At 40.0% G+C, this 23,077-nt stretch overlaps 1 protein-coding gene across 4 annotated transcripts in view; it reads right to left on the bottom strand.

Annotated features, from left to right (window-relative positions):
- The window catches only part of EHBP1 (EH domain binding protein 1), a 313,384-nt gene that overhangs the window by 223,029 nt on the left and 67,278 nt on the right, over positions 1-23,077 (bottom strand). For all 4 annotated transcript variants that reach the window (XM_063115970.1, XM_063115971.1, XM_063115972.1 and 1 more), the window contains exon 5: positions 20,700-20,753. In XM_063115970.1, the coding sequence (XP_062972040.1) occupies positions 20,700-20,753 (54 nt within the window). The remainder of the gene's footprint in view (positions 1-20,699; positions 20,754-23,077) is intronic.

The raw sequence follows: 23,077 nt of genomic DNA, 5'->3' as shown, positions 1-23,077 counted from the left end.
TTACAATGAAAGATTAAGCTTCACTGTTGAAACTGTTCCACCATAATTATACATTCAGTATGAACTCATCCTCAAATACAAGCACAACAAAGACGTCAAGAACATGAGGTATCTACCAACTTATCTGAATTGCCTTTGACACACATCTGCATCTTAAGAACGTAAGAAGAGCCCTGCTGGATCAGACCATATAGTCCAGCACTCTGTTCACACAGTGGCCAAACAGCTGTCAACCAAGGACCCACAAGCAAGGCACGGGTGCAACAGCACAGACTAGCTTATATTAATCTAAAGTAGGTTTTATCCATTCCTTACACCAGGGCTTGGCAAAAGGTATCTTCTGATATTTGGGACTTCAAATCCCATAACCATTTGCCAGTATAACCAAAGGTCAGGAATACTGCAGTTGAAGTCCAAAACATCTGGAGATCTATCCCCACCCCTGGTTTTTTTTACTACTAATTGTACCCACATTTCTTGGGAGTAAGCAGCACGGAACTCAATGGGACTTAGTGCTGAGTAATAGGATTGTGTGGAAAGGAGTAGAATAGAAATAATATGAACAACTATGAGTGCAATCTATTCCATTCAAATTGCTGGACATTTTGTTACTTGACTTCACTGGAAAACACAAACTGGTTTATCCTATTGTCTGAGCAGGTACATCTTTGGTTAACAAAGAAACTCCAATATACAAGACAGTAAGTCTGTATGCACCAGTTGCTGGGGAACATGGGTGGGAGGGTGCTGTTGCACCATGTCCTGTTCTGTTGGTCCCTGGTCGACAGCTGGTTGACCACTGTGTGAACAGAGTGCTGGACTAGATGGACCCTTGATCTGATCCAGCATGGCACTTCTTAGATTCTTAACAAGCTATAATAAATAGGATTAAACCAATGTTGTAACCCGTTTAGATTGTTATTAACTTATTAAATTATCAACTTATTAAATGCATTCATTATAAAAGGGATGCTGACTTAGCAACAAAACATCAGACACAAAGAATAGTAGTGTGAAAAGCCTTACTTGACTTTTGAAAATCAAATATTTGGGGCAGTACATTCACTTATTATTACATTCTTGGGAAGCCTTGATGTTGGTTTTGCATGGAACTTCAGATCCATTTTTGGCAGAAAGGTGGGATATAATAAATGTACAGAATTTATCTAATACTGCAGGATGTCTATTCTTAATTGCTATGTGCTATGGACAAGTACTGTATGCAGTGTGCATGCTGAATTAAAAAATTAAAAAGCACATTTTATGCAACAATTCTGAGTTTAGAATGATATAGTAACATTAACAGAACTGCAGAAGAAATGCGATCTTGCACTTTAGCTAAAAGAAAACCACCTTTTCCAAGTAAGTAAGAATAATTTGCAAAAAGAGCCACTATAAAGTGTTTCAGTATAAGACTAGAAGAATCAACACCCAAAATCCAATTAAATCATTAATATCTCTTTCACTGTTGCTTTCAGGAACCAAGAATCAGTTTAAGTATCTTAATAATAGCCTCTTTCCTTTTTAGAACAACAACCCAAATTTAATACATTTGGGAGAAGCGGGTCTAACAACTGTAGCTCTCATTGCCCTTCCCCCCTCCCCCTCCTCCTCAATCATCAGTATTCATCAGCTATTTAGCACTGATTAGATAAACAACTGCTGGGTGCTAATTAGCCCTGTCAGAATTTAATAGCTGATAGGAAACCCCCTCTCAGTTAAGCACAAGCTCAGTTATCTGGCAGGTATTGTTCTTCATCAATAATCCTCTCAAATATCTAGAGTTCCACTATATTTTAGTTGGCAGAGTGAAAACAAAGTTTACCCCGGTACAAAAGTTAAATTACTTGCTCCTGTAAAACGTATTACATTCAGGGCTGCAACTTTTAGAACACTTACTCTGAAGTAAATCCCATTGAAACCAAAGAGACTTAAATCAATATGTTTCGGATTGTAGTGAAAACTAGATATTGAAATTTCAGAAGTATTTATTTTATTTCATGTCAATCTGAAATTCTTCCACTTGTCCGCCCATAACCAATCAGTGGCAGCTTTAGGCTCAATCTGTACTTTACATAGGAGATAGAGGTACCTATGTGTCCCCCCCTCCAATAGGGGAAGCAGCAGATTAGGGGGAAAGGATTCATTTGGATGGGTAAAATGGCCCTGGAAGGGGGGGACATGGTCCAATTCAGTTAAGAGCTACTCATGGTTGTTTTTAAATAAAATGAAAATGCCAAGAGTACTGCCATGTCACATGTAGTTTGGCACTTAGAAGGTATGATGGCATTCTCTCTCTCTCTTTCTCTAACACACACAGACACCTACAAATTCAATACAATTTCGCTAAGCTTCTTTTAAACATAAAACAGTTTAATCTGATTTTTAATGACTGCAGAACATTCACCTAATCAGAAGTTTGGATATGCAGTTATTTTCACATTATGCTGGCACAGGATTCCACTGCATCTGGACCAACAATTGAATAATGGGAATGCCCATTTTTAATGGCTTTTAATTTTTTTTAAAAAAAATATTGAGATCGAAGGTTTTAACACTTTGCTCCCCCTGATTTAAAGCTCGGGTTCTAATTCTCTATACTGTTTATGTTTGTTTTAACCGTTTTGTTATTATTCCTTAGGGGACTTTGTTAGAGCTGAAAGGTGGTGTAGAAAAGTTTTAATAAATAAACATAAAATAAAATTTAACAAATTGTTTATCTGCAATAAAGTTTCCTCGCAATTATCTACAAGGCATCCCATTTGAATTAAAATAATCCATTTCAAATCTATATAAAGTTTTCGTTCCTACTGATGGTTTGGGCGATTCATCTTTGATTTTGTCTTCTTTATTTAAAGTGTGTGTGGGGGGGGGAACCTTTTCTGCAAAAAGACAGGCTGCTTGGCCATTTGATAACAATGTTCCACTAACTCTATTGGCACATGCATATGGACATCCTACTATGCAAACTAGAGGTAGAAATACTTCCTCTCATTTCCCAAATAAATTTATACATGAGCTAGGCAAAACCCAAAACCTAAACACATCAGCAAATCACTCGAATAAAATCTCTTCGTGGCAGGATATTCTTTCTATTAAAGATCTTGAGGCTAGTTAACTTTATTAGAGCTGTTATTAAGCAATTCAATCCATCTAAGTTTCTAAAAAAAACTAGATCGTACACAAGATATAGTACTTAGTAAGTTCCTGTGAGAAGTCTATAGAAAATAGCCTTGCATGTTTTAAGTAAACCTCTGGTCAGAAAACGGCAGAAACTCGCCGCCCCCCAAGTTTAACGAATTGCTACTTAAATGTTAAACAGTGCTCTGTGAACCATTTTATATTAAAATTGGATAGTTCTGAACATCACACATACAAGAAGTATTGTTTGACACAGTGCCATTTTGATGATAAATTGCAATCTACAGCTCAAAATAATTCTACCCAGGGATTAACATTTCAGAGGCTGAGCCAGAGATTATGTGTGTGGATCTTGAATTTCATCATCTCCCTTTGGCACAATAGCTTATTCTTCCCTTTTTTCATCTATTCTCTCATGAAGGGTCAGGAAAGCTTAGCCTTGCTGTTTCATTCATTTCATCTCTACATTAACCAGATACCTTGCAGTCTTTAGTTCTTACATGTTATTCCATTACAAATACTACAGCTACACTGCACTGTTTTTTCCTCTCTAATGAGGTATGTACTAAATCAAAGGGTGCCATCAAGTGGTTATAGTGCACTAAGCAGCACTATGTAGGCTAACATTTGAAAAGGGGTTTCATCATTGACACAGTGATTAAATGCCACTGCAACTTAAGAACTCCAGAAACTTCCTTCCTTTTACCTTCAGCCTTTTTCGGGTTTACTGATTTGGAAGCTTCCATATGTCTTCACTTAATCCACTGGGTGTAAAATCATTGGTAGTGATGTCAATACATATGACATCATTAAGACACCACAGAGGGTCTTTATCACAATGATGAACCCCCTTTCCCTTTAAACTCTCTCTCTCTCATCCCCCTACCCCCACCCACAGACATTTTAAACATGTTGTATGTAGATGCTTGACAATATCACTGCTAACTAGCTCTGCATATTTTTCAGACAAATTATATATTTGGATGCAAGAATTAAAGGACAAAGTATAAACAACCTGGGGTGTCTCCTAGTGCATAATTATATGTTGCAATTTACATGAAGTGAGAAATTTCTAACTGCAAAGTTTAAAATTATTTTGGAGGCAAATTACTGGAAATTAATGAACAAAAACAATCCAACTTGTGCAAGGTGATGCGACAGTCTAATACATTTCTTTCTTATTGTTCATTGCTCTCATAATGCTATGTTTTGTGGTTTAGTGGGAGGCTTTTCCCCAAGTCTTTGATAACCTGCCTTGAAACCTTCTTAAAAGCACCATCTGATGAACAGTGCACCACAGTGTACCACATCTATTTCCCGCCATGGTTCAGCACAATGGATGTTTTACCTCTGACTTTACTAAAGTGAGCCTCCCTAAATTGCAAACTTGCTTTACAGTCGAATCATAGGCACGTTTGTTCAGTAGTAAGTCCCCCTCATCTCAATGATGCTTACTTTTAAGTAACTACTGAAGCTGCAGCCAACTTAGGAGCAATTGAACACACACACATCATCTTCTGTTAGCCGTGATCCAGTGGCAGAGAAATAGAAGGCTGCACTATTAACTCCCAAATTAATATTGTTGCTCAATTCAAAATGCTGGTATTAACCTTCACACTGTTTGAGCCCAGCATATCTCAGGGATTACCTTTCAGGTTCAATTAAACCACAAGGATCAAGGCTTCTTTAATAGTAGTGTCTGTGGAACTCTCCCCCTTCTCAGAGCTGTGAGGAGAGTTCCCTTCAGATTTTTAGTAAGGCATTTAAGACCATGTTGTTCTGCAGTTTTTGGAAATGGCTACAACCGTGATACTTTCATATATTATTATTATTATTATTTATTTATATAGCACCATCAGTGTACATGGTGCTGTACAGAGTAAAACAGTAAATAGCAAGTGATCTTATCTACAAGTTACAAGGGTCAAAATTGCACACAATGGGAGGAAGGCAAGGCAGAAGTTGATCAAAGGAGGAATCCTATGTTTACTCACAGCTTACTCCTCATCCCTTGACTAGTATAAAATTTGGGTTGTATCTAATATTAGTCCTACTTAGGATAGAACTGTTGAAATGAATGGGACTTAAGTGAGACTAATATTGGATACAACCCAATGTCTACAAAAGATGTGGTACATGTTAATACACTATAATTGGACAGATGACGTTAGACAACTACCTTTTCACCTCCTCCCTCTGAACCTATAGCTTCAAGAGAGGATAGGATTTCAGAATCATAGGATCATGGCACATGACTGGAAGTATATAAGAGAACTAGAGCTGTAGAAAGTGTAGAAAAGCGGACTCAGAGACTTTCTCCCTGTCTTATAACATCAGAATCCAATGTCATTTAATGAAACTAATTGAAGGAAGATTCAAAATAACAACAACAACAACAACAACAACAACAACAATAATAATTTGTTACACGCCTCGATCGAATACATAATACAAATTATGTATTATTATTATTATTATTATTATTATTATTATTATTTACAACACAAATGCAAACACCAGAAAACACACACAAAAGGAATTACTTCTTTATACAACACATAGTTAACATGCTGAATTCACTGCCACAAGATGTGGTGATATCCACTAACCTAGATAGCTTTACAAGGGAATCAGAAAACTGCATGGAGGATAGGGCTATAAAAGGCAACTAGACATGAACTGGGTTCAGACAACACGATAACCAACAATAGGTTAAATAGTCAACAGTGGGTTATTGTGTCATCTGTCAGGACCTTTTCACACTATAGCCGAAATAACCAACAAACCAACACTGTGCAGAGTTGATTATTTGAACAACCATTGGTTATTGTGTCGTGTGTCGGGCACCGTTGACTATTTCGTCACACACAGTTGGTTATTTTCGGCGACTACAGAGTCCCCTGGCAAGAGCAACCAAAGTGGTGGCTATTGCTCTAGTCCAGCCAGTAGAGCTTGCAATGGCTGACGGGATACCAGTGGGAGGACTGGGAGGGGGGAGAAGGCAGGGAATGTGCCAATCAAACACACCATTGGTTAATAGTCAACTCCATGCTGGCCTTAATCCACACCACGGTTGATAATAATCATGTCATGTGGGGAGTACCCCCTCAGATAATCAACCATGGAGTTGACTATTAAGTGACCATTGACTATTGTGTTGTCCGAATGCAGCCACGGTGATTATAAACCTCCAGCTTTATCTGCCTCTGAATTCTAGCTGCTGGCACAACAGCAGTAGAGGGTTATTGTCTTCATGTCCTGCTTGTGGTGCTTGACTAGATAAACCTCTGGTCTCATTCAGCAGGGCTGTTATCTTTTAATACCCAGAATATACCAGACCCTTACTTTCAAACTCTCAATGCCATCATGCTACATATTATATGATGCCAAGATGCACCAATCCCTATGCAATTTGATTCCATGCCACTTGGTAGTTAAGTCACCAGGTATAATAATCAACAACTTTGCAAAGGCCAGGAAGCAAAGGGAGTTGCAAACATACAACGAACATTTTGAGTATCACAGTTATGCAGAGTACAGCTGTCATATATACAAGGAAATAAAAATCTCTGTAACTATAACAGCCACAGGGTCAGCAATACTGGGACTGACACAGTGAGGATTAACTGGGTGCAGAAATGCTCTTCTTTCAAGGTGGAATCTCTGGGTTGGTGCCCCTTCTGCAGGCAGCCCAAGCCTACTGGTGGCCGCAATGTAATACTTTCAGGGGCAAGAGCCAAAACAATTGGAAATGCTCATGTCTGGAAGGCCGATAACCTCCCCCTTCCAGAAATGAGTCATGTCACTCATGTCAGTGTTTGCCCTGGAAACATTACATTGCAGTGGCCAGTGGTACGGGCTGCATGTGAGCCACCACTGGTGGGGCTAGCTGGGGGCACAGAAGGGCGACATTGGATCTAACCTTCTGTATGTTGGTGCATCATGAAGTCATGTGATGCAATGGTGCAAATTCAGAACTGAGGGAGTTTGGAATATGAATTTCGCCAGGTTTGAAAAGCCTCGGCCGATCATGAACAGGACGGACTCCTCCAAATTCAGGTCTGGCTCATGATAGGAATTGTCCTTTTGCAATCTTCACAAGCAAAACAAGTCTGACTACACAAAGGGGAGCGCAGAATGCTGGGAGGCAAAAATGTGTTGGTCCAATGTAAGGTAGTAAAACTGTTAAAAGGGACTGGCAGATACGATCATATTACACCAGAGCTTCATGATGTGCACCAGCTTCCAGTTCTTTTCTGGTCCCTGACCTTCAAAGCCCTAAGTGGCTCGAGGGCCAGGTTACCGGAAGGATCATCTCCTCCTACATATACCTGTCCAGACCTTAAGATCAGCTACTGAATATTATAGAAATTCAACAACAACAACAACAACAACTATACTGTTTCAGGGAGCTAACTGAGCTTTTTAAAAAAAATCTGTTTGAGTGTAAGAGTGAAGTGTGCCTTGAATTTTAATTAAGAAAGATTGAGCTCCAGGTATCAAACCTTTGAGAAGCACTGACATAGATTCAATGCCCTTTGTACTCTAAATAAGTAAACAACTTAAGGTGGGGTATGGGAACTTACAGCATACCCCTAGGCTTGTTGCATCAGCAAATTAGTTCTTAGGAAGAGGTGTGTCAACTTCTATAAAATTACAGAAGTCTAACACTAGTGATTGCAGGGATGTTATGGCAACATAGGTGCAATAATCTGAATCAGCTACCTAAACCTGATATGAGATATAACAAAGTTCTAATATGAGAGGATAATAAAGTTGAATCAGTTAAATATCAAATTGATGACGCTATCAGCAATATCTCTAACCTGCTTCACCTGGTTATAAATGGAAAAATGCAGATAGCTGCCTGTTATTGAGACAATATCATCTAGTTTCTAAGATATAGTCTTTAACATTCTTTGGCAGTAATCCATATACATTTTTTGAGTAGACATGCATAGAATTGCACTGTTAACTACTCAGCCAAGGCCGCCTTGGTATCCAAACATACATTCAACTCTCCAGTTCTAGCTTCAAATGTGCTTACTGAATTTTACCCATCTATTCCCAAATAGTCATTGCCAGTCAAAACAGCAAAACAATGGACCCCAGAACTATTGTTTAAATGGATACTGTTGTTTTTATTCTGTTGTTTTTGATGGTTTTAAATGTTGTATATTTTTACTGTTTTTAACTTTTGTAAACCGCCCAGAGAGCTTCAGCTATGGGGCAGTATATAAATGTAATAAATAAATAAATAAATAAATAATAAACTATAGCATAGGAACTAATTTTATATTCAAGCCTTATTAAGTGGCAATGAAGACTAAAATGATATTAAAATCTGATCAGGAAAAAAGAAAAAAAATATTTATCGTCGCTTTACTAGGGTAAGAAACGGAAAGGAACAAAACAAATGTAGATTAATTATGTTTGGCATGAACCTCAGAAACAAAAAGATTTGGTACAGATTCAGAGTAATGGATGTAGTACCACAGTCATTCCTGACAAACAGGATGATGGTTGAGGGTCCCCCACCACATACCTCTGTCTATAATTGTTATAGAGCTATTCTTACTTTGACACTGTCTTAGACATATAATTATCATACATTCAGAACGAACAGAACTTAAATCCCTACACTGAAAATAACAGGCCATTTGGAATTCCGCCAAGTTGTTAAACTAGCCCGTCGGGTTTTTAATATTCTTTTTTTAAGAAGACCTATATTGGTGGGTAATAGGAGAAGACTTTGAAAGTAGTCTTCACAGTTTTAATCAGCAAACTTTTAGAGGGCTTTCCTTTTATTTGTTCTTTGTTGATCGTAATTCTGAAACCATAGCACTACATAGTATGTAATAGATTTTGTGTGTGTGTGTGTGTGTGTGTGTGTGTGTGTGTGTGTGTGTCCTCACTGTAAGGAAATGGCTTTTTATCATTATTTTATATATAAGATATTTATATTCAAAGAGTGCTTCAATGCTGGAGACAGAGGGTGCATTTGGCTGTAAAACAAGATTTGTGTGAATAAGCCTTGAGCTTATTAGGTCCTGAGTCCCCACCCGCCCCGCCCCCAAATACACACATACTCTTCCTCTGCCACAAGATCAGAAACTTTGAATTTAGGATTGGGAAGAAAAGCTCTTTCACTTTCACGAGACCATTCTTCCCCCATAAATGTGAAGGGAGAATATTGGCAATTTTCAGGTGGATGGACTCACTTTGGACTCACTTTTTTAAAACTAATATAGGGTACGCTGCCACTCCAAGCAGCAGCTTGGCTGTGCTCAGCAACTAGGCTGCTGCTCCTTTTGAAAATGTCACCAGAATGCTCTTGCAAATGATGCTATCAATGATGTAGCATTGTTCCCAAGGTTGTTCTTTGTGGGGAAAGGATTGCTGCCCCCATGGAACCCATGGAGGCAGCTATCTTTCCCCCCTATGAATGCCCCAGAGAATGATGCTGTGTCATCATGTCCATCATTCCCAGGGGTGTGGCCAAATTTTGAAATTGAATGACAACAAACAGCTTGGAGCCATGGCTTAATTTTTATTTTTTTTAGTTAAAAAATTGCCCACCTCCACAAAAAGCAAGTCTGTCCTACCTGAGAATAATGCTACCCTCACTCCTGCAAAATTTAACATAACCTTTTGGGACGGTTCCCTCTCCAAAAAACTAAGCTGAATTCTTCAGCCCAGAGCTTTTCCACTTCCATTTTTAACTCACTGCAGTTTAGCAGAACAAACTGAGCTTTATGAAGTTTGCTTATTTCAATAAAACATATTTAAGATTAAGAAGAGTTTAGGGCTGGCATTGGGAAATGCAGTGTCCGTGGGTACAACAGTGCTCCCAGATATCCCTATAGGAACCCTCCAAACTTACCTACACCTCCAGGGGCAATTTTGCCTGTACCTGCTTTTACCTGTCTGTTGGAACATTTCCTGGTTTTGCCCACTTGTTGGGGAGGTTAATTTGGGAGGCAGTTTTGCCTGTCTGCTGGGAGGTGAGATTGGTTGGGAGGTTGCTTGCTTTTGGGTGTAGGGTTTCCCAGAGCATCACCAGCTTTCTTTCTGCAAAATGGATATTTTGTAGCTTGTGGCGATAAGATATGTTATTTGGCATTTGAGTCTCAAATCCTAGCTCTGCCTTACTCTCTGATTCTTGGGGAAATTACTTGTCCTTTGTGGCTAGGTAGGCCCTCATGGCAGCCATTTTGTGCTGGATCCCATGACAGTTTCTGATTTCCAAATGTACCCACAGGTTCAAAAAGGTCAGAGACTCCTGGTTTGGGATTTAGACATAACACTAAACTGCAGTTAATTGAAAGTGAAAGAAAAACTCCAAAACCAGGAGAGCTTCAGCTATTGGGCGGTATAGAAATGCAATAAACAAACAAATAAAACACCTTGTGGCCATGCTGGGGGAGAAAAGGCGAAAGCATGAGCCCAAGGCTCATGCACATAATGATAAACCTTAGTTTATCAGAACCTTAGTACATCAAACAGCAGTTCAGAGAATAAACAAATTAAAAATAAGTGGGTGTGACAGATGAAATGACACAGGACGTATAAACTGGAGTGAAACTGCATTTCTACAGCAACTCAATCTTTAAATTCAGGATGAAATTTAATGATAGGGGAACAACAGCTGAACTGGACATAACAGCCAAATCACTTCTGTGATTTACTCATGCAAAAAACAAACATAACCAAACCATTGTTGGAATAGCCCAAATGTCAGAGTAACAGGATGCACCCGAAGAATGCAAAGGAGAGGTTTCTTGTCTACTTTCAGATTAACCCAATTCACCCACCCCCACCCCATGAGACATTGTCCTGATACTACTGCACCAGCCTTTTAATTATGATGCTAGGTCACCATGTACATCTGTAGTTATGTAATTTTGCAAGCATGCAAAAGGGAAAAAAGCCTCCAGTCTGGCAAGAGAGAGACTCACTTGGTGTGGATATGGTGTTTTGTACCAGTAGAGTACAACAAAGGAGCAGGATAAGCTCAACAGTGGACTTAACCAAATCCAGCCATGTGCATCAGCCACAATAACAAGTCCTACAGTTACTGCAAAGATTCTGTGTTCTACATTGTAGCAGTGAAATATAATCATTCCTCAATCTGTAGCAAGTTTTTACTTCAGCAATTGGGGTCATATTTCAACAATTTTGATGCTTTTAACTTAGGTGTCTTTTAGCACAATACTACACATGATTTCTTGAAAGCAAGTCCCACTGTGTTCAATGGGGCTTACTCCCTCCTATGTATACACAGGACTGCAGCTTTTATGAAAAGATCTCCTGAGTTTATATATAAGGAACTGGTCACCCACATAGCATAGCATTTCCAATGATAATTCCACAAGCAGGACACAAGAAGCCTGCATTTTTCACAGATTCATCTTTAGAAAAGCATCATGGCTAGACAAACCCCAGTGTAAGAATTTCATGGGTTAACTTCAAAAAGTCATCCTTTAAACACTAAATTGACAAAGGAATCGACTTAAACTGGTCCCATGGAGATGCTGCAGGTGTGGTACTTATCAAAGGCACACTCAAAAGATGTAGACTAGCTTTTAGTTAGCCTATCATACATACAACTAAAGAATTAGCATAAAAACTAAACATTTTTCCGTATCAGGTTTGCTTCCAAATGAATATTTTTGTAGTTTGTAACATTCAAATCCAAATAGTATGCAAAACATTACTGTAGATGCAATATCTTAAATGAAATCTTAAACCCACTAGTGAGGGAGGCACCATCTGTCAAATGCTCTCTCCTCCCATTTAATGACTATGTACTGGTATTTTGTTTCCTTCCTTTTTCAGAGCATTGCACCCTTTGCTGAGAATCAGACAGTACGTGGTTGTAACAATGTATGGCCATTGTCCACCCCAGGCGCCCACAATGAAATGAGATTTGTATAACATAATGCTATCCCAGCAAGCCGCATTTTAAATAAAAAAAAGTGCTTGCTATCAAGAGCAAACATCACATCACATACACATGCAAAAAAGTGTGGCAAGTTGAACAATTTTAAAAACGCAGACTTTTTTATTAAAAGGAGAGTTAGGAAGCTCAGCTGACATTTGGAGTATGATTAGAACCCCACTGTAAAACAATTACCAAGACTCCGTTTTGATATTTGATGTTGGAAAGAGAAAAAGACCTCATGCAGATTCAAGTCTCTTGCACGCCCCAGCAAGTATATTTTACTGCTGATTTTCTATGAATAAACATATGCTAAGAATTGCCGGAACACACTGCTGGTTTTAAACATGCCTAATGTAGTATTAGAGGTTTGTTTCCAGAACTGACTGCCTCCGTTTATCAGCTTCCTCCCTCCAGCTGGCAGAGAATATCATTGATATCAACTCTGGTCAGCTGTCTCGCCAAACATATTCTCATCTATGGGGGAAAAGAAAGATATTGGATGGCAACTAGCAGGAAGCAAGGCTGAAAAAACCCCTAAACAAATTGGTTCTGGCAATTTGGAAGTCAGATTGCACTTTACTACTGTGAATCAATAATAACCACAGAAATTATGTGTCATCAAACTCATTCCAGTGTAAATGTTATGGTTTGAAAAAATTACTGAGTTTATAAAAAAGAACATTATCTGTTCTGCGCCATTCCAGAATTCCCGCCTTTCCATCTTCCGTTTTTGAGAAACATGTTAAGAGTAATTGCAGTATAGATATCACACAATAAGATCCTTTTGTAGTTTCCTTAATTTTAAACTGCAGTGTGTCACATGCTCATGTACAATTAAAACCTCAAGATTATGTAGGGGAAAAAATCACATATGGATTTAGTTTGACTTCTTGCAATATTTAAATCCTGCTCTATTAAGCAGAATTCTCATAGCTATCTAAAGGCCAAGTGAAAGTAAAGGCTGTAACCTGAGGAGACCTGTCAACCATCCACCCTTTGCTCCTTTGTAAATGTTAATTTATTTAATGATACTAAAAAAATGACCTAAAGTGGGGGTTTTGGCTTCAGGAAGGGAAGGTTGGTTTATTTTAATGGAACTATGTAAACTAATACTGTCTATATATGTAAAGTGAAGAGATTGCCTGAATGTCAGCATTTGCCCACAAGTCTAAGGCCTTAGCTAGATGGGGCGAAATCCCTGGGTGATCCACATGACGCACAGGGAATCCCGTGATCAAGGAGGGCTGATCCCTCCTTTGCCCCAGGATCTCGCCCTTGCCTTTGAGCTCGCTTTTTCCGCGATCTCGGGATGATCCCGAGACTGCGGAACGTGTGGGCGGGCATCGCAGGTTGTCCCGGTTCCTCGCGATAGATTCCTTCCTCAGGAGCTCTGCGCCCATTGGGGGTGGGGGTGGGGAGAGGGAGAAAATTAAGTTTAAATTTTTAAAAAACGTAGCTTTCTGTGCACAAGGGTTAGTGCACTCTTCTTCTTTAAGAATTTTTTTAAAAAAACGGCAGCTGCAACGTCCTCGCCCTCCGAGGCCATCGTGCACAGAGGGGGAGATCTTCACCCCTCCTTCCCGCTAGACTTCTAGGTCTAGCTGAGGCCTAAGTTTTCTAGATAATTAGGCTAAATTAGGATGGCATATCAATGCCAACATCATATGCTGGAAAGTTAAATGTATGTTCATATGAATTTAACGTTTTCTTTATGGGCCTTTTAAGACATCACACTACATCATGGTTAGGCTGCTAACCCTTTTTCAGCAAATGGTTAGTGAGCATGTTTAAACCATATTTATGTAGCTACCATGGTTAGGAATAGTCCACACAACACGCTAAGTTATGGTTCACATGACATGCTAAGCCATAAAGTTTAGCTCAAAATGCTTAACCACCGTGGCTTAGCGTGTTGTCGGAAAAATATGTGTGCTTTTTACAGGTGAGACTGTCAAATTCAAAGAATCCCTTTATTATAAGAACAATGGAGATACTCCCAGAGGGAAAGGCGGGTAAGAAATAATAATGATGATGTTGATTATGATGCTTCTTTAAGTCCCACTGATTTCATTGGCACTTACTTCCAAGTAAGTACAAAGGGACTGCAAGAGTCATATTTCCTTCTGTCCTTATGTGAAAGCACTAGTGCAGTTTAGATTATTGTGCAGTATTATTCATCTCAACTTGACATGACTTACTTGTTTTACTCAGGAACTGAAGAGTTTTACTGGAAGTCAGAATTTAAATGAATTGTAGCATTGTCTAGAAAAGCTTATGCAGCATCTACCCACACAGGCCGTCCCAGCAATGACAGTTTCTCATTTTCATGAGCTACAGTGTTGGGGGTGGGGAAAGGAAGGAGAAACAGACAGATTTAATTCCTAATTCACATTCTTTGCATTTTTTGCATACCCACTGAACTTAAAATGTGGCCAAGAAACAACTAAAAGACATAAAAGACGTATACAAGGGATCAGGTCCAGTCATTGCAACATTCAAAAGAAGGCTTCCTGCCACTCCCTTCATAAAAATAAATAAATCAGCCAATCAAGACAAGATGTGCTCTGAGTTTTGCTTCAAAAACCTAATCTCCAAGATTTCTGAACTAGAACAAAGTGCTAAATATTTAATGTAAGCAAATGCTGTATTAAAAAAACTACACACACTTTTCTGATTTTCTATTAAATTCAAAGCTGAGATGGCTGACAAAGCAGCATTTAATTCTGAGCTATATCTAGACCAGAAGACCCAGGCTAATTTACGCAGGCAACCAGTCACAGTTCACATAATCACATACAGCAGAATATGACAGGGGAATTAGAGGGACAGGAAGGCATGTCTGAACTACAAGCGTCCTGCTCTAAATGTATTAAATGCAGATATTTAATTCTAGAAAAGGGTATTTTATATTTTAAGCTTAAAAAATAGTTCAGGTTTGAGGGGGGAATACAAAACCCAAGCTGCTTGTATTCTTTAAGTGTAAAACTGCATATGCTACAAAGAAATAACATTCAATACAAAAAACATTGCTATTACAGAGCAGTATACAAGATGGTCAGTATCTTATCAGATATAACTACTCTATTTCCATTTGTTTATAGAAACTGAGCTATTAGGAACCAGAAATGTTACTGAAGAACTGTAGTAGTCTTTAGTTCTAAGAAAAAATAATGACTAAGATGCAATTCTATACATACTTACCTGAGAGTAACTCCTGTTTACTTATTTTTGAGCAGACACACTCTGTAATATCTTAAAAGCTTTTTTTTGGCAGCAGCACAGAACACCAAAATTTTAAAACATCAACACAATTATTACTTACAAAGGCTGAGAAAGACCATTCCAAAGGAGAAGCCATCTGTTGTAGTATATTGTAGAATACAAAACAGAAACCAAAAAGTCCTGTGGCATCTTACCATTAAATCTATATATCTATCGACCTAAGATATTGTTGTCTAGGGACCATTTAATTAGATGGCGAAATCATCCCCTAAGTTAGTAAATCTATATAAATATAGATATGCATACATATGAGTGTGTATGGAGGGGGGATTATAGAATCATAGAATAGCAGAGTTGGCAGGAATCCACCCTAAAGCATCCCTGACAGATGCTTGTCCAGCTGCCTCTTGAATGCCTCTAGTGTGGAGAGCCCACAACCTCCCTAGCTAACTGATTCCATTGCCGTACTGCTCTAACAGTCAGGAAGTTTTTCCTGATGTCCAGCTGGAATCTGGCTTCCTTTAACTTGAGCCCGTTATTCCGTGTCCTGCACTCTGGGAGGATCGAGAAGAGATCCTGGCCCTCCTCTGTGTGACAACCTTTCAAGTATTTGAAGAGTGCTATCATGTCTCCCCTCAATCTTCTCTTCTCCAGGCTAAACATGCCCAGTTCTTTCAGTCTCTCTTCATAGGGCTTTGTTTCCAGAGCCCTGATCATCCTGGTTGCCCTCCTCTGAACATGCTCCAGCTTGTCTGCATCCTTCTTGAATTGTGGAGCCCAGAACTGGACGCAATACTCTAGATGAGGCCTAACCAGGACCGAATAGAGAGGAACCAGTACCTCACGTGATTTGGAAGCTATACTTCTATTAATGCAGCCCAAAATAGCATTTGCCTTTCTTGCAGCCATATCGCACTGTTGGCTCATATTCACCTTGTAATCTACAACAATTCCAAGATCCTTCTCGTTTGTAGTATTGCTGAGCCAAATATCCCCCATCTTGTAACTGTGCATTTGGTTTCTATTTCCTAGATGTAGAACTTGGCATTTATCCCTATTAAATTTCATCCTGTTGTTTTCAGCCCAGCACTCCAGCCTATCAAGATCACTTTGAAGTTTGTTTCTGTCTTCCAGGGTATTAGCTATCCCACCCAATTTTGGGTCATCTGCAAATTTGATAAGCGTTCCCTGCACCTCCTCGTCCAAATCATTAATAAAAATGTTGAAGAGCACTGGGCCCAGGACTGAGCCCTGCGGCACCCCACTCGTTGCCTCTCCCCAGTTTGAGACGGTTCCATTGATAAGTACTCTTTGAGTCCGATTCTGTAGCCAACTGTGGATCCACCTAATAGTTGTTCCATCTAGCCCACTTTTAGCTAGTTTGTTAATCAGAATGTCATGTGGTACTTTGTCAAAAGCTTTGCTGAAGTCAAGATATAGGATGTCCACAGCATTCCCATGGTCCACAAATGAGATCAAATTTGTCTGACAGGACTTGTTCTTGACAAATCCATGTTGGCTTCTAGTGATCACCGCATTGATTTCAAAAGAAAATATGAGAGGTATTAGCTGGGTCAGATTACTGTGAACTAAGGACACCGTGGACCTGTCCAAGGCCCACTCTAATTACTAGGCACTTCCAGGATAAAATCTCTCACATCCACCAGGACTTAGACTCCAGTGTTAAAGCAGGTGACTCAGGTGAGAGCACAGCCTGGTCCAGTTTTCTTGGATGAGTTTCAGCTGGTACAGCTCAAGGATGTTGACAAGGTGCTTGGATAGGTTCGTACAAACAACTTCCATATTATACCTTTGCTTCTCTTGGCTTATGAAAATTGGCAGGGAAAGAACTGCTGGCTGGGCTAGGGAGATGATAAATGTGTCCTTGCAGGAGGGAGTCCTGGGCTGCCTCAAAGAGGGAGTGGTGAGACCACTCCTAAAGAAACCCTCCCTGGACCCGGAAAATCTTAATAATTTTAGGATTCTCCAGGGTTGGTTTTGTCCCCCATGTTATTCAACATCTACATGAAACCACTGAGTGCAGTCATCTGGAGTTTTGGAGTGTGTTGTCATCAGTGTGCTGATGACAGGCAACTCTATTTCTCCTTTTCATCTTTTTTAGATGAGGCTGTAAATGTGATAAATCAGTGTCTGGCTGTGAAGATGGATTAGTTGAGGGCTAATAAATTCAAACTCAATCCAGAAAAGACGGAAGCGCTGCTAGTGGGTGGTTTTCCTGAGCAGATGGAGGGTGCTCAACCTGTTCTTGATGGGTTTGCACTCCCCCTGAAAAAGCATGTTCGTAGCTTGCAGGTCCTTCTGGAACCATCTTTGTCACTTGAAGCTCAAGAAGTCTCTATTTATTTATTTATTTATTTATTTATTACATTTTTATACCGCCCAATAGCCGAAACTCTCTGGGCGGTTCACAGTGACACAGAGTGCCTTCTACCAACTTCAGTTGGTGGCCCAGCTACACCCCTATCTGAACAGGAATAGCATGGCTTCAGTTGTGTATGCTCGGGTAACCTCTAAGTTAGATTACTGCAATGCACTCTATGGGGGCTACCTTTGAAGACAATTCAGAAGCTGCAGCTTGTGCAAAATACATCGGCCAGACTGATACGGGGATAAGACAGTCCAACCATATAACATCAATTCTGGCCCACTTGCACTGGCTGCCTGTATGTTCTGAGCCCAATTCAAGGTGCTGGTTTTGACCTTTAAAGCCTTACATGGCTCAGGATCACAGTACCTGATGGAACGCCTCTCATGAACCACCCTGTACCCTGCGTTCTGCATCCAAGGGAGGCTCGGAGGGCAGCAACAAGGGTGAGGGCTTTCTTGGTGGTGCCCCCCCCCCCCCATTTATGGAATGATCTCCCTGATGAGGCCCACCTGGTGCTAACATTGTCATCTTTTCGGCACCAGGTTAAAACTGTCCACTTCTCCCAGGCATTTGGCAGCATACAACAAGTCTTTTTGATCAAGTCTTGGATTGTTTCTGGCTGACGGTTTTAAATTGTTTTAGATATATGTTGTATGTGTAATCTGTTTTAGGTCCTTACATGAATGGTTTTATACTTTATATAATGTATTTTAGGAACCAGTATAGAAATATAATAAATGAAATGAAAATCATCCCCTCCTTGAGCAGTCTGATCCTATAAGCAACTTTGAGTAGGTGATTCTCAGCAGAAAAATGACATAGGATGGGAGGGGGAAGGGTTAAATAAAACCCTCTTCCACGCTGTGGTCCCAATGCAGAGGAGACAATCAGACTGAAGCGTCATCCAGGAGAGCTAAGCAGTGCCGCCTTGTTTGGACAGGGTCCTCGCTGACAGGCCAAACACCCTTATCTGTCAAGGTGCGGATAAAGAGTCACACCTCTCCTTTTAAGCTGATGCAAAGGTGAGAAGCCTTTGCTAGGAACATCTTGTCTGCAAACTCCTCCTCCAAACTCGATCAGGTTCTCACAGAGAGCTCCCCTGCCAAGGCCAGGGCAAGCAGGTGGCTGCAGGGAGTAGGGGAACGCCCCTTCCCTGCTCTGAGAACACTGACAGAGGCCACAGCTAGACCTAAGGTTTATCCTGGGATCATCCAGGATTCGCCCCTGCCTGAGCACTGGATCCCCTTTGTGTCACCTAGATGAACAGGTTTGACCCCTGGACGATCCAAAGATAAACCTTAGGTCTAGCTATGGCCAGAGATAAACTCAGACAGATTCTGACATTCCACAAGCTGAATGCAAAAACCAAACCCTTCCAGACTACTTCTAATTAAATCTTAGCTAAAAACTACAAGGCCTCACTGCAGTACCGAAACTATTCCCTGACAGAAATTGGTGGCTATGACTTTTTTTTTCTTTACTCAAAAGTAATCGTATGGGACTCAGTTCAGATCACACACACCCCATTAAAAAATAGGCATTACACACAAGATCCACTGGAATCCCTCCTGATACGCTGAAAAAAAAGTAAAGCTTTGTTTTACTTTCAGAAAGATACTGAGGATACACTGTACATTTTTTCTAGCAGTTGTTGCCATAGGCTTTAACAGGGAAAGAAATCTTAACTTTTGAAACACTGCTCAGAACCTCACCAGAGCAACGAAAGGATTGCCTTCTTCAACGAGTCTGAATAAAGTATATCAGTAGTTTTCACCAGAATTTGAAATATATGATGTGTCTGTTTAAAAGTTGGAGTAAAAAGGGCAATTGGGTCCATTTCAGGTCTTTTAACACTTTCTGTACTTGTGACGTTTATTGGATTGGTTTGGAATTTGGCATATTTGTAGATCTCAAATATCTCACGGATATTTGAGATCTCACAGATGCCAGGTTTCAAATTTTTAGTAGGTGTCATTTTTATAAGCACGCCTGACCTACCAGCATCACAATCCAGAAAACTAACAAATATTACAAACATAACGAAGTAAGAAATCCACAATTGTCTATATGGGCATGTTCCCAAAAATCCTGATCATCTGATTATATGCTTCATCTTTTGAACAAGCAATTCAGCTCAGCAATAAGAGACTTGCTAAAGGGAGCAACTGATATCAAGATGTAGAGACCAATGAAGAGGGTATAATGTTCTACTGACAAATGAAAACTCTCTCTCTCTCTCTCTCTCTCTCTCTCTCTCTCTCTCTCTCTCTCTCTCTCTCTCTCACACACACACACACACACACACACACACACACACACACACACAGAGTTTGGGTATTTTGGATGTGAAACCAACCAAAATGCTTAAAAAAAGAAAAGAAAAAAGGCAAAGATTCTATATTCCTAAATCACAAATTGTATATTTCTTCTCTGACCACTGTGTGGTGCTATCAGCCTTAAGAATTTCCCAACTTTTCTCAAAGTTGATATGAAGGTAATGTTGATGTTTTATTTTGATTTCTTGATTAAATTACAACTTTTGGGACGGATTTTACCACAAGTTACTTCATCATATATTTTAATGAAGATGCACCAAAATTGCCATTCTACGTAGCTCTAGGCAGGAATTCAATGTTGTTTTTAAAAATCACATAATCTTATTTTTTTAAACTCTAAACTAAAAAGTGTTCATAGTTGTATTGACAATAAGTCTATGTAAATCCAGTCAGTTGGTACAAAAAGACATTGGTGTTAAAATAACTGACTTATAAGTCAATGAAATACATTCATACGATTCAGGTCAGATGGCAACAGCAATCTATGGTTTGCTGCTGTGATCAAAAGGGAAGATCACTCCAGCTTCAGGCTAGAAGATTTCCCACACACCCCATTTCCCCCCCCCCCCCGCCCACCAGAAGCTACTCATCCTGGTTAATGAGAAACTGTTCTGTCTGCATGCATCTGCAAACCAGGATCAAGACAGAAATGCAATTTATTACTTACATTTTCTATGACGAATGTCCACTCTTTGTCTTCAAATTCCTCTGCATGTGGATCCTGGAAGGCAGAAATACAACTTAAAATGCATTTCTTAACAATATAAAGAAACTCCAATTCTGTTCCATTCTTTTTTATTGTTTCACTTACCACATATGGAATGCGGCACAGAAAATAGAAGACATTCCTTTATTTATTTATTTATTTATTTATTTACAATATTTATATACTGCTTCCCATTCAAAATTTCGGAGTGGTGTATAAGATAGAATACAATAAAAACAGAAGAAAACACCTTAAAATAGATTTTTAAAAGAAGTTAAAAAATAAAGGTGAACCGTGAACTGTGGCTGGTCATTAAAGAAAGGCTTCCTGGAACAATGATGTTTTCAGGAGGCGCTGAAAGGAATATAAAGTTGGCATCTGCCTGACCTCCAGAGGCAGGGAATTCCATAGGAGGAATTTCCATCAGCCACACACATGCCTTTGCATGTAAAATAAAATGAAAAAAACAATAAAAGCAAGATTATAATTGGCTGAAGTTAGCCAAGTTGACAGAAATATAAGATTAAAGTTTTATATTATGTAATGATGTTACATAAGTCCTGCCGACCCATTAGAAGTTTCTTTTGAAACTTGCAGGGGGCCTAAACGTATTTTGTCATTTCTTTTGCTTATTTTCATTTATTCAGCAGTTCGAAGGCTGCCTTTCAGCATTACTGCTCCTATGGTGATAAACAAAAAGACAGAACTAAAGAGAAGCAAAACAAAAGGCATAGAACAAGAGAATAAAAATATATAAAATTACCACAACAACTTCTCAAAATGGCCTTCTAGGTAAAAACAGAAGCTCTGATGAACAGTGCCCCTAAGCTACATCCAGGCGGCCTGTTTAGAAGGTTACATTGTGGTTGATGGTACTGAAAGCCCTTGAGTAGTCCAGGTGGATTAGTAGGTTTACACCCCCTCTGTCCTTCTTCTGGCATAGAAGCGGATCCAATTAATATCTATATACCGGTATTTTCCCTGCTCTGATTGCCTTTTACAGTTTTTATTGTGTTTTATTTAGTTATTGTAAATTGCCCTGAAATACTGAAGGACGTTCGAGACTTTTTAAATAAATAAGAATTAGCTTCCCATATGACACATATATCTTTGTTGCTCAGGAAACAACGTAAAGAAGAAGGTCCCCTGCTCCACAGATGGCCTCGATGGCCTTGTAGGCCCCTTCCAACTCTGCTATTCTATGATTCTATGACTCCTTCTGATGTTTCTCTGAACTGCAACCAACAACTGTAATGGTATACACTATCCTTAGGGAAATGTTTTGCATGCCTCCAAACTATACAAAGGTTTGCCATCAGGTGAAGAAGGCTATATCTACACCAAGCAGGCCATAACCCTCTGAAAGAGGTTGTCAGAGCACTTCAATACTGTTATCAAGCAGTACCCTCCTGGGGTGGGTGAGGGTGGGGAGTGGCACCTCCCTTCTACGCCCACCATGGTCTTAATCCTGGATAGCTCCCACCCCCAGCAGCTATTGCACATCAAACGCAAGAATTCACTTAAGCTTATCTTGAGTTTACTCCAAACTGTGAGACGTCTGCAATGTGGTGCATAATTTTTAGAAGAGGAAGTACCAAGTCTTCAGTTCCCCCTAAAATACCACCTCCTATTATAGACGTCTGCCTTCCCTGATTTGGGATGGGAGGTGAAGCAAAGGCATTGGCTTGGATTCTAAGAACCTTGAACACGAGGAGGTTCATGGAGTGGAGCTTTTCCGCCCCCTTCATTCCCCCTGCACTTCTTAAGCGTCTCTCTAGAGCCATGGCCCTCACTATTTTTCCAGCAGGGGTCACTGTGGCTCCAAGCACCATCACAGAAGCCACTTGGTTGGCCTTTCCTGGGTCCTGGGGGAGCTCTCTGATCTCTCCCCAAGTGGTGGTGGTGTGGACTGGGCGGGGCAGAGGGGTCTCTCCACCCCCCACTCTCCACCATGTTGTCCAAGCCTTGTCAGTAAGTCAAGACACCAGGCAGTTCTGACAGGCTCACTTGGTCCTTGGACTAAGCATTATATTTTATTTAGTGTTGTTCCCACCTCGATCCAGAGGGAGAGGCAGGTTGTTGTTGTTGTTGTTGTTGGACTAGGATGAGTCTTTTTCTTGCCACCGAGAGAGGGCTGTACTCTGCGCAGCTCCACGTTGCTCTCGCTCATCGCCTGCACATCCAGTTTCTCCTCCAGTGGCTGCACGCTGCACCTAGCCAATCACACCGATCTTTGCCCTTTGGTCCTCTTCCCCACCACAGCTAATTTGCCGATTGCTTCTGCATTCCCCCTCTTCAACCAACCGTACAGTTGATGAGCCCCAAAGCCTCCTTTGGTA

This window comes from Elgaria multicarinata, chromosome 2, assembly GCF_023053635.1.
Source record: "Elgaria multicarinata webbii isolate HBS135686 ecotype San Diego chromosome 2, rElgMul1.1.pri, whole genome shotgun sequence".
Taxonomy (NCBI): domain Eukaryota; kingdom Metazoa; phylum Chordata; class Lepidosauria; order Squamata; family Anguidae; genus Elgaria; species Elgaria multicarinata.
This window is presented reverse-complemented; position numbering and strand designations above follow the sequence as displayed.